The following is an 18281-nucleotide window of genomic DNA, read 5'->3' as shown; positions in this document are numbered from 1 at the left end:
CAGCAGTCCTAAGGGTCCTCCAAGGACTACTTGGAAGACGCATAACGTGGGATCAGCAGCCTTCGAGGTGGTACTTCGTCCACCAATACGTGCTGTCACAGTCCCACTGATTTCAATTTACAACCCCGAAGGAAGTCCTCCCCTAACTCACTTCTCTGCCAGTAGCCCAAACTGGATAGAAGCACGCATGGTGCTGCATTCTTCTGTCTGAAGAATAAAGCTGATTTATAGTCCTGACTAATCTGGCTTTTGTAAAGGAAAGAATGTTCAGTCTGTAATCCCGCCATGACTTGATAACCTGACTCCTTCCACAAGCTTCTGGTGCAAATTTAATTGCATGCAGCTGCAATTCTGTTGTCTTCTGCCTTGCTCCAAATTCACAAACACCACTTTCATTCAGTAACAGAGTCATTATCTCTACACTAAGTGTAATGAAATCAAAATCATCAGCCCACAGAAATGACTCTCACGTGTGGTTTGCTGCTTCTGTTTGTTTTTAAATAATATTGATATACTGTCCCTGTTCATTACGGGGAGCTGGACTAGATGACCTTTAAAAGTCCCTTCCAACTCTAAGGATTCTGAGATTTTATGATTAGTTTTCACTCCTTTCTCCACACTCTTGAATAGGAATACAGGTGTACAGGTCTAATTGAGAGAAAAAAAAACCTGTACTACTAATGCTAGAAAAAATTGCACAACTTTTAGAGAAGACTGCTTGGGAAAGAAAAAAGGAAAAAGAAAAGAAAAAGAAAGGATTTTCGTTTTGAATCCTACTATTTATACAAAGACCTTATTTAAAAACCTCAGGAACTGAAAGCATCCCTCTGTGTTCCTTGGAGTAATTCAGAGAGAAATCCCAGGCTGTCAGACCAACAGTTACATATGCTCAGTTCTTTAAATTACAGAGTACACAGAGATTTTGTTTCTCTTACTTGAAATTAAATTAGTGTTATAATTAAGAGCATATAATGAATATCAGAATGACTGCTGACTTATTCATCTGGAATAATAATACTTTCATTACAGTACATCGCCCGCTCTGTTCCAGTTAAGTACTAGAGAAGCATCTTCTGGCAATGATGTCAGAAAAATGTTAAATAACATAACAGAATTATCTGAAATGTTAACTATTTCATTTCTTCAATTACTACTTCAATACGTAGGATGCACATTAACATTCTCCAGTCACATTTCGAGTGGAAAATGTGTAGAAGGGTTGGTTTCTTTTCTTAAGCACATAACACTAATGACAGTAACAATACCTGACACATCCCATCCAAAAAAGTTATGTCATCCTATTTTGTCATTGGCAAAAGGTAAACATTGTTATACAAACATCAATTTCCCTAAGTACAAAATGTATCTGTAATGAGTATCAGTACAACACCTATAGTTATGATTTCTGTTTTCAGTCTGAACTGAATTCAAATTAAAGGGATGGGGAAAACCTGTCATATTAGGGCAGAACTGAAGACATCCTGTGGTTTTTGACTGCAGCAGAGACTGATCTGCTCTCACATTCTATTTCTGCAGTTGATTAGCACAAACAGCTAATCAAGTTGAAAAATTATATGCTAGATTAAATTTCTGATTAACACTTTTGTCCAAGCCTTACCAAGCATCTCCCACAGTTACCAGAGGTGTGCTGTGCTGGCACTCAGGTTTGTGAAACACACCAGGATTCTGTCAGGTCACAGTTTGCAGCATTTGCAAAATTCTCAGTCAGAAAGAAATAATCAGGCCTACAGACATTCATACCCAGCAGAGAAAGAAAATCTGAACTTATCAAACCAATATGCATGCAATCAAATCCAGTGCTGTACTACACACTGTCAAGTACTGGTAGGTAAAAGGAAAAAGATCTGAAAAGGAGCCAGATTGTTTACTGTGTTTTTGTTTTCCAACTTCTGCCCTTAGGAGACAGATATTCTTTACAGGTTTCTAAAGCACATCATTTGATAGCAGGAATCCTGCAAACAACAATCCTCATTTGGCAGCACACACTTCAGCATATCTATGGGCTTTGTGCTAAGTGAACAACAATGCGCTGCAGAAAGAATAAGGTGCTGAGCTACCTCACTGTGAGATAAACCCATATTTTGAAAGTGAGCCTGTGAGATGTGGGCTGTGAGCCTGGAGCAGACAATCAAGGCAGGCAGGCCGGGTGGGAGCAGCCGCGCCAGGCAGTGCAGCACTGGTAGCTAACAAGTCTAATGTTTCCTTCTGTCTCCTTCAATTACACCACGGCTTTATCACAGTGTGCTCGTTGGCTGTGTATGTAATCCGTGTGTTGTGTGTCCATAACACCATGTAATTGGGCCTAATGTAAGATTATTATCTATGTGCATGCAACGGATAGCTACAAATGGTGTATCTGCAGGCTTGTAACATTCCCAAGAGTGAATTACTGTCATACTCCCCCATTACTACTTCCCTCACAACTGCCATGGTTTACAGGCTTCCTATCCCCAGTGCAACTATACAACCAGTAAATGAGACTGGAAAATTTATTAAGATTTAACCAAGGCAGCTCCAGACATAATTAAGCCTCTCATGTAAATAGTTTTCATGATAATGTCATTTCTGTTCAGAAGTGGGTGAACTGACGCAAAAATGAAAGACTGAACAGCTCACCGCAGATCGCCAGTGGAGATGGGAACACAGCAGTGCTGTGACAGGTTGTGAAAGGAGGACACCCTCAGCAGTTTGCAGATGACACCAAGCTGTGTGGTGCGGCTGTCACAGCCGGGGGACACGATGCCATCCAGAGAGACCCAGCCAGGCTGAGCAGTGGGCCCAGGGGAACCTCATGCGGTTCAACAAAACTGAGTGCAAGGTCTGGGTCAAGGCAACCCCTGCTGCCAGTACAGGCAGGGAGGTGTAAAGATAGAGCACAGTCCTGCCGAAAAGGACTTGGGGGTACAGGTGGATGGTAGGCTGGACATGAGCCAGCAATGTGCTCTCACAGCCCAGAATGTGGCTGTGCAACATGGAGAAGAAAAGGCTCTGGAGAGAGCTGAGAGTGCCCTGTGAGTGTCTAAAGGGGCTGTAAGAAGGAAGGGGACGGACTTTTCAGTGAGGTCTCCTGTGGTAGGACGAGGGAAAATGGTTTCAGACTAATGGAGGGGAGATTTAGATTGGATATAAGGAAGAAGGTTTTACAATAAGGGTGGTGAGGCACTGGCACAGGTTGCCCAGAGAGGTGGTGGATGCCCCACACCTGAACACATCCCAGGTCAGGCTGGATGGGGCTCTGAGAACCTGACCTAATGTTAAGTGTCACTGACCACTGCAGGGATTTGAACTGGATGACTCCAAAGGTCCCTTCCAACTCAAACGGTTCTATGATTCTATGACAATTTCTGAGTCCAGAGCTTTTTGTGGCAGCAGAGCAAACATAAAGGAACCGGATGCCCCTGCTTCAGGGTGGGACATGACAGCTTCAGAGCCCTGACAGCCTTGAAACACCACTCAGTAGAACTAACAGCGTGGGCAGCTTACGAATTCCAAAAAGTGAATTGCTATTTTTAGCAACAAAACTAAGACTTGATTAATGTTTGTAATTAACTCAGAGACTGTACAGAGTAAGGAGCTACATTTTCAAAAGTTGTAAAGAGTTACTTTTCAGATCAGGAGGAATTTGCATTGAATTAAATATTTACTACTTCTCATGGCCTCTGATGAAAAAACAAAATGGCTTTGGCATTCGATCCCTCAGCACTGAGCACACACTTTCAAAGCATCCAGGATTTGCTCTTGCTAGGCACGAGGCAAAGCTCTGCTGGATCCATCAGAGTTTGGTGAGTCCTGGGCCCCTCTTTGACTCAGTCCTCTCATCTCCCCACAGTCTGTTTAAATTAAAGCCCACAACTATTGTGTGAGCATATAATGAAAGCAACTGATGCTTCACTGATTAATCCATTACTCTGAACTGTTAGAAAACATAATGATCTCACAAGGGGCCTTATTCACTGACATACAGCAGTAGAGCTCTGATCTGACACCTCAAATTAGCAGCAAAAGCAGTAACAGCTGGGATTTTGTCTCAATATTTGTACCCAACTCTAAAATGAGTTGGCACTATAGAAGTGCTATTTTTAAACACAGTGTTAGCCCAGGAAAATAATCTTCTAAATAGTCTCCAGGTGACAAGCAAGATCCACAGAAATAAATAAAAGTAACTGGTTGCCAATTTGTGGTTTCTGTTCTAGTATTAATTCTTTGCCGATGTGCTCACAAATGTTCTCATCACAGCAACATGAGAGGCTCTAGCGTCATTGACTCGGGAAGCTGACATCAGAAACATGACCAGTTTGAGGATACAGAGAAAAGAAAACGTTCTTTTTGGAAATGTATGACAGAAATAAAATAAACAAGCTTTGCAAGAAATTATAGACAAAACTGCCTGCAATGCTTATTGCTGCAATTCTGTGACTCTACCCATGCTATGGCTGATTTTCATTGTGCATATAACTTTCAGATTTTAGCTATTCAAGCTTATTAGAAAGGCCAGATGTTCATGGCACACTGATTTTCATTTTTTCCCCTTGAAGGAGTGAGATTACTTTTAAAAACATCATGCTTTCAGGAAAATGAGTTTTAGAAATAAACTCTTTTTAAAAAATGCTCTGTTATATCCCCAAGCACTGAACTTCCATCTGTCCCGCAATGGCTTAGCATTTAGTCACCCTGCAAGAAACCAACCGTGTTTGTCTACAGCAATAGCATTAGGCCACATTAACTGAAGTGTACTGTAAGTGTGCTAGCCCTCCCTGGAGACTTGGCCATGCCCTGGCTGGAGCCTCTGGGGCTGGCAATGCCAGGAGCCAGGGTTGAAAGCAGAGAAGGATAAGGGCTGCAGCTGAACAAGTGGTTGGGCAAACAGCCTGTGTAAGGAGGCTGGGACAGGGAGACAGTGTAAATGCATAAAACAGGAAAGAAGCAAATCATATGTGTCTGTACAACCAAAGCTTGCACTGTCACACATACACAAGTGGGAGCAAACTGAAGATTCCTGTGACTGATGTCTGATGACTGATGCTGAAACCTTTCTTCTATCTTAAATCCTGCATTTTTGTTTTATGCGCACACACGTATCATTAAGACTTGAATTTACTTACTTATACCAACATGCAAATAAATAAAGTATGCTAAAACAAGATAAAGCAGACCACAGAATAATAGAATAAAGTAAAATACGCTGAGATAAATCAAGATAAGCTATATTAAGATATAAAAAAGGTTATAGACAGAATGAGGGTAGACAGTTCATTTGGATGTGGACTTGGCTAGATGTCAAGACAAGAACTGTCACTCACACGAGACATCTTTTCACTTCCCTTTATGAGGTTTCTGTTTCTATGAAGAGAAGGACATATCCATTTTTCCACATAATTCAATCACCTCTATTAGCTGTACAAAATGCAGGTACCAGTTGCATCCCCTGATTCCTTCCAATTCCCGTTCTCAGTGAGGGTTGAAAAAGCTTTTCACAGTAATTTTCAATTTTTTACAACACCTTCTAATCCTATGCTGGAAATACAGATTCAATACATCCTAAATAGATTTTTTTTGTTGTAAAACTATCAAAACAAGCAAAGACAGAAGAACACAGCCTGAAACTACTCAGCCATTATTTTATTCTAAACTGAGCACTCTCCAGTGGGCTATTTTTCAAGAGTAAAAAAATGACACAAGAAATACTGCCTTTACTTATTTTTGAACCAGAAAATTTTCTCAAGCGTTTCCCCAAAGCCTACACATTTTTCAATGCTTTGTATTGGGAATGACGGCAGTGGCTCTAAGCCACAGCTACCTCTACAATTTTCTGCAAACACTGAATAAAAGTTCTACGACTTCAGAGCGGTTTTGATTTACATGACTGACACATGGGAAACAAGTCCGACTATCACAGTGTCCACAGTGAGCTACAGGGATCAAAAAATATAACTGTATTCAATATCAAATCAATGTTAGCATCTAGAATTTGGAGACTGATTTGAAAATCCATTGTTTGACAAAACAGTATAATTAAAGTAATAATAGAAACATATATCTGAAATAGATATTAGTGTTTAAAAAGATATGCTCTTTTAGGTTATATAGAGACCCCTTATTAAATATGGATCTTAGTGTTACACAACAGCATGCTTGTCAGGTACTGTATCTTACAGATTCTGTGTCAAAGTCAATGGAAACTGGATTGGTTCTCCATGCATACAGAGGCTTAAAAGTCTACTAGAGTGTGTTTATGGAAATGATGAAAAAGAATCAAGACAGAGTTTGATGTATCTGCCCTTTGGCAAAATAAAATGAATTTTTAGCTTCCTCCTGGAACAGTTGGTTCTGGTTAGTCCTTTCTGATGCTAGAGCAGCTTTATACACATTGTCTAATTCAAACTAATGCTATCCAACTCTACAGCGTGAAAGAAGCAAGTAACTTTTGCCATTTGTTCAGGCTGAAGGCACTGATAATGGAGATTGCTATCAGCAAGGAAGGTTTCAGCACTGTGTCGGCTGAGTGATGTGGTTTTCTTACAGGACTTCCATCAGAAGAAATTGTAAAGAATCAAATTTGGGCCAGAAAAAAATGGTATCATTCTTGTCTTTTAACCGAAGAGGATAGGGTTCACTATTGTAGCAAACACATCTTTTTTACATTCCTCAGCGTAACATACCCAGAAACAGAAAAGACTGTTCAAGCAATGGACCTACAGCGGTTGTCTGCTCATATGCAGAGAAACTGACAAGAAAAGATGACTTGTGAACCCACTGAAAGGGGCCCCATCACAACATCCTACCTGCGGGACTCCCACTAAGCCAGCCTGCTGCCACTTGGTCAACTGCCGCAATGCGGCACTGCGGCTCCCTGCAAGTCCCACGCCGGCCACTAGGACTGAGGGAGGGACCCTCAGTGCACCGCATGGCAGCTGCTCAGGAGGTACAGGTATTGCAGTGAGTAGAAACGGCACTGGCAGCAGTTTGGTGTCAGTACAAAAGACCTTACAAAAGCCTCTTTTTTTTCATGGGACATGAGCTGCCAGTACCCTGCGTTTCTGAGGCCCAGTAGTGGCAGACCTGCAGGTCCTGCCACCCCTTGCCAGAGCCGCCCCTGGTTTCTGTACCCACCATCTCTGCCCCAGGGCCAGTGGTATTCCCACTTTGAGGCAAGCAGGAGAAGGGCTGCAAGGGGCTGCACAGCCCATCTCCACCTCTGGAGGAAGGAAAAGAAGCTAATATTTCAAAGAAGGAACTTAATCTCTACTACCAGGATCACCGCCCCAAAATGGGAGAGAGGCAGATACACATTAGCAGAATAGTTTTGGATGCTAACTACGCAATGCCCCTATCTGCAGCTCATACATGCTGAAAGTTAGGATTAATATATAGTCTAATATAAATCCTGGAGAATAAAATAGAGGATGTGTGATATACACATTCTGTGAACTCGGACCAGCATGCATGAACGACTGTTCACAAAAAAATTACCTTTTATAGAGAAAAGAAAGGTTTTGAAAGAACAAAGCCAACACGTAGTTCCTGGACAAGTGCAATTACACAGCTCTTGCTGAAGCTGGAAATGGATCTGCTTTCCATCAGGAATTAAAGATCAAGTTTTTCTTTTAAAAAAACATTAGACAGCATTTCTGTGGGTTGCACAAGAAAATGTCAATATGTTTAAAAACATTTATCTTTCAAAGTTTTAAATTTCTCCCAACCACCACCTGCCCACAAGGAGCAACAATACCTGCTTATATTCATGCACGCGTATGCAATCAAGGTAAGAGACCATAACAATCTGAATATCAAATACTCACAGTGTTACATTGGCGTTCAGTCCATAGGGTGAAAAAGTGCAAAATAAAATAGACACGGAAAAAATTCGAAGTGCTCATGATCGGTTCAGGAACATGCTACAAGCGCATTCTACAGCAGCTAAATAAAAGAAGTCAACTGTTCCCCATATACGAGCGTTTCCCTGGAATATCTGTACCCATACCAAATAGAAGACCATTGCGGATGGTCTGCCCTAACTATTTCAGCCTAAGTATCAGCTGAGGCTCCTCGCCGGGTTTCTGACGCCCTAGCCGCGGACGGGGAGACCCAAGCCTTTTAAGACATGGCTGGAATTGCCCAAGGAGCCAGTCAGCAGCCGGGGGGTGCTCATGGGCCCCCCCTCCCAGAGCCCGCCCAGCCGCAGCCCCTCACAGCAGCAGGCTGCGGGCGGCCTTCAGGCGCGGGGCTGCTGCAATGCGGCAGTTCTGCCATCGCGGGAGAAAGTCCAAGGCTGGAAGCCACGAGCTGCCTCCCCACCCTCCTTTCTCCCTGCACCACCAACACAGCATTCTGGTGACACGCACTATCTAGGATTGTGGTGATGAAAGATGTAAAAACAAACCGGAATGACCAATTCGATGATCAAAGACCTTGTTTGGTGTATGCTCCTTGTGGCCACCAACCTGTCCTCCACAGTCAGCCACTGCCTGCCATTCAAACCACTGATGCCCCGCACTGACCACCACCGTGAAGGGATGTGTGCCATTTTTAAAAGGTACTGGCACTAGTATTCATTATTTCCCTCTGTGCCTTTTTGTGGCCACCTCACTTGATGCTTTCAAATGATCAAGCTCATTTCTGAGGTATCCCCGAGCTACTCAAGAACAGTATGCTATGCTACAACAAAAGGTTCCTGGGGACCCTTAGAGTGTTCAAAAACATCTTGCTGCTAAGGGTCTGCAGATGGCCTCAGCGTGGCCAGCATCACGCCTGTGTACCAAAGCATTCCCAGATCGCCCACCCCAAAACAGAAACTCAACAAATGCAATGCAGCTTCAAAAGCATCAGATCACTTAGCATAAAACTGCTTCATTTATGATAACACAAATAACACAGAAATTGTGATTATTTGACTCCAAATTATGTAAAAAACATTTCACACTTCTGTTCCTAATGCAGCTCTTAAATTTTGTTTGTTAAGCAGAACTGAATATCGTACATAAAAAAGTCTAAATTACAGACAAAAAGCTTTCAAGTTTTGAAAATTAATTTCCATGTATTTAACTACAATAATCAAGTCTAATTAAAACATATATGTTCTTTTCAACCTGTGCGTGTTGCTCATTTGCATTATATGCTTGTGTTTTATGCATAACCTTATGAATAGCGAGGAAAAAAGGCACTATTTGGTTTTAGGTCAGAAGTTTCTATGTATGTACTTTTTTTGATGCTAACATTATTATCTACTTAATTTCCAAGCCAAACACCTACATACTGCTGTTCTGAATTCCGGTTTACTATAGATACAATATTATTGTACAAGCTAAAAATGTTGGAAAATGCTAATAATAAGTAAAGCATACTACTTCAGTCCCAGCAACTGCAGTTCAAGGTTACACATCAGACAACATGACATACTAACAGTTCGGCACACAAAGCTCTCAGCACAACTGTGCTCTCCATTTCCAGAGAAACCGGATTTTTGAGCTCTCTCCTGTACGAACACTGATAGAGCTCAGAGCCTCTCTTTGTTCTACCAGCACAAGAGGCTAATGCAGCCTCTGAAACAAGCAAACCATCCATTCCCCTACAGATCGTAACCACACCTTTAGCTGAAACAGAACAAAAGAAGACCACCTTTGTATGTTTTGAATTTTTTTGAAATTGTCACTGTGTTGACTGATCCCAGATCAGCAGCAGTTCCCACATTCACCACCAGCATTGGACTCAGTGTCTCAGAAGGTCTGGGGCCACCCTGGTACCATTGGTGTTGGTGTGCCAAAGGCTGTGCCACACGGGCATGCAGTTTCCTCTCCCCACCAAAATGCCTTATTAATGCCAGCAGGACCCAGCTACCATCGTTCGGTCATTCACCTTCTTCAGGGAGTCATACAAATAAGGAATTGCAAGTTATGGCATAAAGTGCCCAGTCATCTCCCTGGAACTTGTTACTTCCCTTCAGAACTCCATTATCAGCTCAATTTTATCTGCAAGGAGCTTTGTTCCCATCACAGTCTTCTGCTCAGCTTTCGGATAAGGTGCTCAGCTGCATATCTGCATTAAATACACAGTTGAGTGTCTTCGGGATTAAGTCGTTCACATTCATTTGACTTTCAGCAGTCAAAATGCTTGTTCTACATCTTTTATATTACTGACAAAGGAACTGTATTAGTCAAAGGGGAGGCAGGGCAGGTCACAAAATGAGCAGAGCATGCAAATGAATCAATTAATACCATGGAGGGAAGGTTTGCCAGAAATCCCTGTGTCTCCTGGAGTTTTGACTTTGGCATCTCTCAGAGCAGTGACCGCAGCACCAATAAAGGACTTACACAAGGCAAGCTGTAAACCTGGGCTTTCTCAAAAAACATATTGGTCAGTGATTCATGAATCTAATAATTCTAACCTGGCACTGCTCTTATCTTGATAAGTTCTGCAGCCTGCAGGGCTCCAGGCTATTCTCAAAAGAAAAAAAAAAAAAAAACTCCGACCTAATGGGAGAAGGAAGGGAGAATGAGCACAGCATTCAAATACTACATGTGCTCCAGGAGGGAAACATCACTTTTCTAAATATGCAATATAGTATAGCATCCACACTGAGGTCTGATAGAAATGTTCATCAATTTGCTGGGGCATGCCCAGCACATACTGCAGGATTAGCAAAATCATTGATCAATGAATTTATGCAAATATATTCCCCCCATAAAGAGAGAGTTACATTACATCTGTAACAGGCATCAGTGATTTTCAGAGGCCCTTGATTGCCCGCTCTTATTTTATCTCAGCTGGTCTTTGATATAAAGCCTGTCACCATGGTGCCATCTGGATAATGTTCCGTTCACTATGCTGTACTTCCAACCTCACATTTTGTAATATGCAGTAGAACAGAGGTTATCTCAGATTTCATTTCCATATCTTGAGCAATGATGCCAGATCTCCCACTGAAATATATCAGCAAATAAAAACATTTCTTACCCAGAAACTGTGTAAGCACCCCATCTTTCCTCATCTATCCATGCTAACTGCATATCTCATTTCTTCAGGGTCCGCTGGGTGCACTACTTCCTAAAAGTTCTCCAGAAAAAGGCCTTTCTGCAGTTAATCTTATCTCCAATTTATTTTTGTAACAGAAAACTGAAATAACAGCTATATAATAATAATATAATATAATAACCTTGTTCATTCCTCTAAAGATCTACAGCAACACAGGATCCAGGAAGAATGAGAAGGGAATAGAACAGTGGACAGTTGAATGAGGAATGAAGAGAATTGGAAATTATCCTCTGTGCACTGATAACTCTGTACTCTGGATGAACCCTTTCTCAACTGCCAAACCAACTTTTATTCTTCCTCTGACACACTGTGACCTCCTGTGATATAACCTGCACACTGAAAACTGAGGATACTCGTAGAAAACCCAAGAAAATGCAAACTCCATTCTGCATTTTGGGGAGTTCAACTACTGGGTACACAATTCAATTACTCACATGTAGCCAATAGTTATTTCAGTTGGGTTTTTATCACACACATGCTGACTGATGAAATAAGTAAAGATTTTTTATTTGTTTTATTAATTTATATACGTTTAAGCTAACATACATCCTTAGGCTAAAAAAAAAAAAAAAAGACCATTCTAATTTTACTCTACTCAAGTACGAATGCATAAAACAGCTATGCACAACATTCTATTTAAAATCTCATTTTCATTATTGTATTTAGGTATTTCAGTATCAGCTATAGGAACACAATTTACAGAGTTCAGACTTGATCCTGATTGCCTCAACAAATCATAATTTCCAGCAAAATAGAAGGAAATCTCATTTGTGTGGCATTTTCAGGCTTTCATTAAGCAATGACATCTCATACATTTAGAATTATGTTATGACTTTAGCTCCCTGACTTTCCAGGTTGGGGAAGCAAATAAAGATCTTCTACCTAGTTAAGACGTGCCCAGAAAAGTATTTTGAGAGTAAGTGTAACTGATCATATAACTGAGAGCTTTGCACACAGAAGACAAATGTAGGAAACAATTAAATCCTGTCTGTAACACAAAATAATGATTCATTTACATAAAAGTTCTTCAAAGTTTGCTAGGATAAAAAGCAGTGTGTATTATAAGCATACACATCTATGGCAATTTTATCTGCAATTTCAATGATTACTACAGTTTTTATGAACCACAATCCTTTATAATGGATTGCGTGGGAGAGAAAAGCATGACCAACCACTGTAAGATAACTTGCTAGGAATGGAAGTTTAACATGATGGAAGAACTGAGGGAAGCAGACTGCCACCAGCCTGGAGGATCACAGACGTCCCACGCGACACGACTTGGGAGGAAAGGATATACTCAAGCGCTCAGACAGCAATTGTAATTTCTAGGACTCTGATTATCTTCATTTTAAAACCTCAGAGAATCGAAGGTGAGGTGTTTTCATTTGTGCTAACACTGTACAATCTTAACAACCATTTATTTATTTAAGATCAAATATTTAGGGCTCATTTGGAATTTAAGGCATGGTTTCAAACTGTTGCTGATACTTGGATGACTACACCTCAACTTCTTCAGTAATACTTTATTATCAAGATTTCTCTCACTAAAGTGCCCGGAGTTGACTAGTGGATTCCTTCGAGCGTAGTTTGTTGCTATGGACTCTTAAATAAGACTGAGTCAGTGCTTGTTCACTTCAAAATGCAAGTGAAATTCTGGGAAGGGGATTTTTCAGGCTATGGAATATATAAAAGACCCAGAACAATTAATGTGACTGACAACAAGCAAAACTCCAAGTTCTCCAGTGCTAGTTCTTTCTGGCAAGAATTTATTTGTCTTCTTTAATAAAACTGTGTCAAACCTCTTCAGATTACCTCTTGCTCTGGTAATATTTTTTGTTTTGAGATTTTTTTTTTTTTTGCTGAAGAACTGCAAAGAACAAAACATGTTCAAACTCAAGTCCCTGTTAGCAATCGTCATAAGGCAGGAAAAAAAGACAACAGCTTTTGCAGTACAAAACCAGGAAAACACTCCAGGTAAATTGTCAGCAATGACTCATAATTCTTTCTGTCCTGTTCACGTAACACTACTACTATGTCACCACACTGTTTTCAAGCCATTTCAATGAGAACAAACAATAAGAAATAAATTAAAAGTGGTTGGTTTTTTTTGTTGTTTGTTTGTTTTTTTGCTAAATTGAGCTCTGTATCTTACTGAGAAATGGACCCTAATAACCACCTATTGCTCAGCACCTCTAGTCTAATGACAACGGCACGGCCATTTGCTCGATCTTAATGGCTTATCCAGCTTGACTGGGCTTTCTGAACCACCTTGAAATTATTTCCTTTTATCCACTTATCCAGTAGGACTGCAGGGGAAGTTCTGAGCTCTGGGAGAGTTTTATTTCTTACGCACTATAATGTTGAATATTTGGTAAGATGCTATGGAGTAACAGATTTCTAATTTTCAAAGGATATATCTGACTGCCACGTTCCATAAGGAATACTGGGCAGTTATTCTGAATATTTAAAAAAAATAATTAACTTGTTCGCAGCTACACTAATTAACATTTCTCAACAATGCTGTTAGTGCACACACTGCCATGTGACACAACTAAAAATTGAACAGAGCAGAAAGTCTTCTACTAAAACCAACACTTCAGTTAGTGAAAGTTTCACGCCATTTTTCTTCCATTTTCTGCATACTGCTATTCCAGCAGGTTCTTTCATTAGTTAATAACGCGTGTCCCTTCTTCTACTTGTTGCTTCTCTTCTCTTCTGTGCCTTGGAATGCGAGAACAAATCCCGTGCTTTTTAAACAGTTTTTTAATCCCAGTAACAAATACCAATAACACTTAGTATCTGCATTATAGGCTACATAGGTCAGACACCAGGATCAGAACCACCTTTCAGGACCTCTGAAACACTGAAGCTCACAGAGATGTGATCAGAAGAGTGCATGGGGTGCCAGGCAGTACCTGGCCCTGACCAGGATCCAGGTGAAGTCAGCAGCTCAGTGCTCTGTTTAAAGTACTGAAATTAGTCATGAATTTCTGAATCTCTGCCTCAGCACTACTTGTTGGTATAGGAACTTAGAACACGGGAAAAATAAAATAAAAGCTGTAAGTGAAGAATGCTTGCTTGAGAAGTGGAAATAAACAACATGTACCACAAAGTGCTCTCTGTTTTAAAGGATAAATGCAATTTCCTTCTGTTCCTACATTTACCAAATCACCAAGATCATTACACTCGTGTTTTCTGAGGAATTCAAGCTGCATGAGAAGTTTAATCTTCTGCTCCGGAAACTGAAGTGCTTCTAAGGGAGGCGTTAATTTATTTTCTGGGTAACACCAAGCATTTTAGCTCTTCCCCAAGTAATCTACGGAACTGAAGAATTCTGCAGACTGGCAGGAATGCAGAGAAAAGATGCAGAAATGTGTTTGATATCAAAAAGGTCAAATGATTTCAGGAAGATAAAGAAGTAAATAATTGTGTGCCCTTGCAAACTGCTCAAACACATACCTTTTCTTTCTTTTTGGCCAGAATGCTTAAATATTTTCTACATATTGCATTATGAGTTAAAATATTTCTCCATAAAATACAGTGGAAAGCTCTTCTCTGAAATGTTATCTTGATGTCTTTTGGTTTCGCTTGATGATATTCTTTGATGGCTCAAATTGCTCTAATTTTTTAGCATTTATGTCTGTTTTACAACTGAAGATGTGATATCCTCTAGTGCATTAGGCAAATGTCTTTTGCTAGACATTTAAATGCCTTGGGAAAAAAACAAGAACACTTCAAATTAAGTTTGAAGTATTCTACTCATATTTTGTGACTGAGAAAAATAACTAGATACTATCAATCTGTTTTCTCATCTTATTTAGAATGAGATTGATTTTTCCTGTAGCAGTATGTGCGTGCTGAAAATTAAAAATGCATTCAAGAACTGATGATGATGTATTTTATACAGTAGAAAAAATCCTCTTCTTCTCCCACCCACAAATATATGGTATAGAAGTAACCAATTGCAAACAGAGGGATAAATAAACTAACTTGACATCCCAGGGAGAAAGAATGCAGTCCCAGCAACTATTTCAGAACTTGGTATAGCACAAATACAGGTTCAAAGTACTGCTCAGCCTGTTGTAGTAGAGTTATAGCACAGGTTGGTGTCAGTGGAGGACTGATTCACCCTTTGTGGATAGGGAAAAGCAGTCCATCAAAGCAAACGAACAAACAAATAAATGAACTGTTCTTTTTTCTTCTTTCCATTCTACGATGTTGGCAAGTAAAACTTTTTTCCCTGCTTTTAACTCAGTGCTTTTCCATACTAAGGGCTGTTAATAAATAATTTGAGCAATACTTAATAATGTGAGTTTGCAGATGAGGAACTCCTCAGGTCCTCTGGTTAGCTTGGTATGAGCAGCACACAGTCTTTGATCAATATCCATGCCCCAGACTGTAAGAACGGGACCAGTGGTACTGAGGTTATTATGGCAGACCGGCATGGACACGGCTCCCCATTACGACAGCTACTGAACACAATTCTGCTGGCACTGGCAGCAGAAACCATCCTTTGAGCCGCTGTCCATGGTGGCCCATGGCACTGAATTCCCCTTATTATCACTCATGCATTCAGAAGACCTTTGGTGCATTGCACAGTGCCGGTACAGAACAGACACAGGCACTGTGCCGGCCCTAGTGCCTGTAGGTGCCCGGTCTGTGAGAGGCACACACCTTCACCCCCCACTGCTGTCTCGTACCACGTAAGGGTAATGCTGGCAGCAGCCTGAGCTGCCTTCCCCACAACATTTAGCACAGGGCATTGGGCTCTGGAGCAGCACCACACCACTCTGATGGAAGGGTCTGACCTGAGGAGTGCTCCCATCCCCCTGCCCCAGCTCCCATCCCTTCTGGATCAGGACTGGGCGCTCTCTGGCATTAACACTTTCAGCTTTGCAGCATTAACTTTCAGAAAAGCCTTGTATCCGTTCCTCTGGTCAAATTGTATTGCAGAACAGGTCTCTATGTGAACAAGTACCTGTTAGCAACAAGCAAGTTACCTCCTCGATACCGAGCTCTGGTAACGCTGGGTTTCACATGACAACCGCGCTATAAATCTCATGCTTTTTCTCTGACAGAGGTGGATTTCACTGTCAAACCATGTTGTTTGTTTTTTTTTTTTCCTTTTCTGTTTGCAGCTTCAGCAGTCAACATGTAAAGTTTGCGGCAGCCAGGAGCCCAACGTGCCGGTATTTCAGCCCTCGGAGCACGGTCCTCCTCAGAAGCCAACGCCAGCACCGAGCCGCCCAGCCAAACCCCCCGCTCTCCTCCCCGCCGCACACCGACCCCTTCCAGCAGCTTTTGGTCCGGGTCCGCCGTCAGACGCCGCTCCCCGCGAACCCGTCCCCGTCCCCGCGTCCCCCGGGGCGGCTGCGGAGCGCTCCGTGCACCCGTTGCGGCGCCGCCCGATGCGGTGCTCCCGGCGGTAGCGCTCCCTGCGCCGCGGCCCCCCCGGCCCGCTCCCCCAGCACTGCAGCACCGAGGGCCCCCCCCGGCACCCCGCACAGCCCCGACTCACAGGATCTCCAGGTCGCGCAGGGCGCGGAAAGCTCCATCCTCGATGCAGCTGATCTGGTTGTTGTCCAGCTGCCTGCGGAGAGGAAGGGAGAGGGTGAGGGAGGGCAGAACCGCCCGGAGCGGGGCCGGGTGTCCCCGAGGCGGTGCGGGGCTCTGTGGCTGTGCCAGCGCCGCACGCTGCGCCGGAGCCTGGCAGGTCTCAGTAAATATTAATTGCGCCTTTTTTTTTTTTTAAGGCAGAAGGGAGTAATTTCATTACATTAGGGCATCCAATCCATTATGAGCTTTTACCGTCATGTCAGTGAAACAATTTCATTAAGCTAAAGGCCTGTAAATCATTGGAGGTCACCGGGCTGCCCTCCGTGACCTCCCACAATGCCTTTTCTTCTTTTACTGGAAGTTGGAGTCCTCTGTCCTGACAGTACTAAATCTCCCGGCTTTATCTGCCCGAGAGCTGTGAGAGCGAACAGGGAATACACCAGTTCCAAATTAGACTCAACTAATCTAATTTTATAGTCTTTTTATTATTCTAAGCACCAAATGTCTGTGGTGGTTCGATGCCTCTGCGCATTGTTACTGGTCCCATCTGGTAGCCCATTCTATTGAAAGATCTCTGAGCGGATGCAAAGCCTGCCTAACTGCATCAGGGAGCGCGGCCGCGACACGGAGCACCCGCACACGGACACTCACGGCACCGCGCTGCTGCCAAATGTGTCACTTAATATCTGGGGTGTAGGGCTCTCCCATTTGTTTGCCTGCCTTGCATATGCATTACAATATATGTGGACGCAGCGGAACAGGTATATCTGCCTCTCATGTTGGAAAATTACAATTGCAAGTGGTAATTTAAAATTTAGCAGTTACATTTTCAGACATCTGATCTCTTGACTGTTACACCTAAATAAATACACCTAAAGAAGTACAGTGCCCACACCTCAGATAAAAACTAGAGCAAGCTCCCAGCTCTGTACCATACAGCAGTGCTAGGAGGAGTAGGGACCACTTGTCCCAATGTGTGTCAAGTGTTGAGTTACTGTTAGAAAATAATACACAAATCCACGCAGGTAGCAAGTACATTACGCCTGTGTGCGATATATCTGTGAGGCTTTGCTAGCTTCCTCTAACTGTTTGCTGCACCTTTGGATTAAATAAGTGGTTGTCACAACGTTCTCTTTACACGCCAGGAAAACAGACAGAGCATGATACTGTAACTACAAAACAAAAACCAAACCAGTATCTTGTATCAAACAAGCACAGGGCAAACCAAGTTCAGAATTAGCAACGGTAAATACAGTGGCAGTGGTAAATACAGTGGTTATGTGCCTTCGTACAGACTCAGTTGCTCCACTAACCCTGACTGTCCCTGCTGTGTGTGTCTGGAGACATAGGCAAGCTGCCCTTGGTCTGGTCTCAGTGAACATCAGGATTTGTATGATTTAAGTGAATGAAGTATCACACAGACTACGTCTACTGAAAAGCAAGCATAAAGGCAGCTAAGGCTTCTCATTGCTCTCGTAACTTTGGAGAACTCGCTGAATTTGGCCAAACTTCCAGCAGTATCTCCTATACCAACATAGACTGGGATGTAAAATCATCCAGAAGGGATTCTGTACCATGACAGCTCATGCATATTTTAAATGCATGTTTATGCAACTATATACATAGTTATTTATTTATGTTCTCTCTGCCTCTCCCACCACCCTGCAAAGATGCCA

The 18281-nt window shown here is 42.2% G+C and overlaps 1 protein-coding gene across 1 annotated transcript in view; it reads right to left on the bottom strand.

Moving 5' to 3' along the window:
• The window catches only part of SLIT3 (slit guidance ligand 3), a 464100-nt gene that overhangs the window by 179372 nt on the left and 266447 nt on the right, over positions 1 to 18281 (bottom strand). Inside the window, exon 6 of the mRNA XM_065734486.1 lies at positions 16568 to 16639. Within this exon, the coding sequence (XP_065590558.1) occupies positions 16568 to 16639 (72 nt within the window). The remainder of the gene's footprint in view (positions 1 to 16567; positions 16640 to 18281) is intronic.

The sequence above is a fragment of the Cyrtonyx montezumae genome, unplaced genomic scaffold, assembly GCF_038088225.1.
Source record: "Cyrtonyx montezumae isolate F1298 unplaced genomic scaffold, pur_monq_1.0 scaffold_18, whole genome shotgun sequence".
Taxonomy (NCBI): Eukaryota; Metazoa; Chordata; class Aves; order Galliformes; family Odontophoridae; genus Cyrtonyx; species Cyrtonyx montezumae.
Note: the sequence above shows the minus strand (reverse complement) of the source record. Positions and strands in the feature narration are given on the sequence as shown.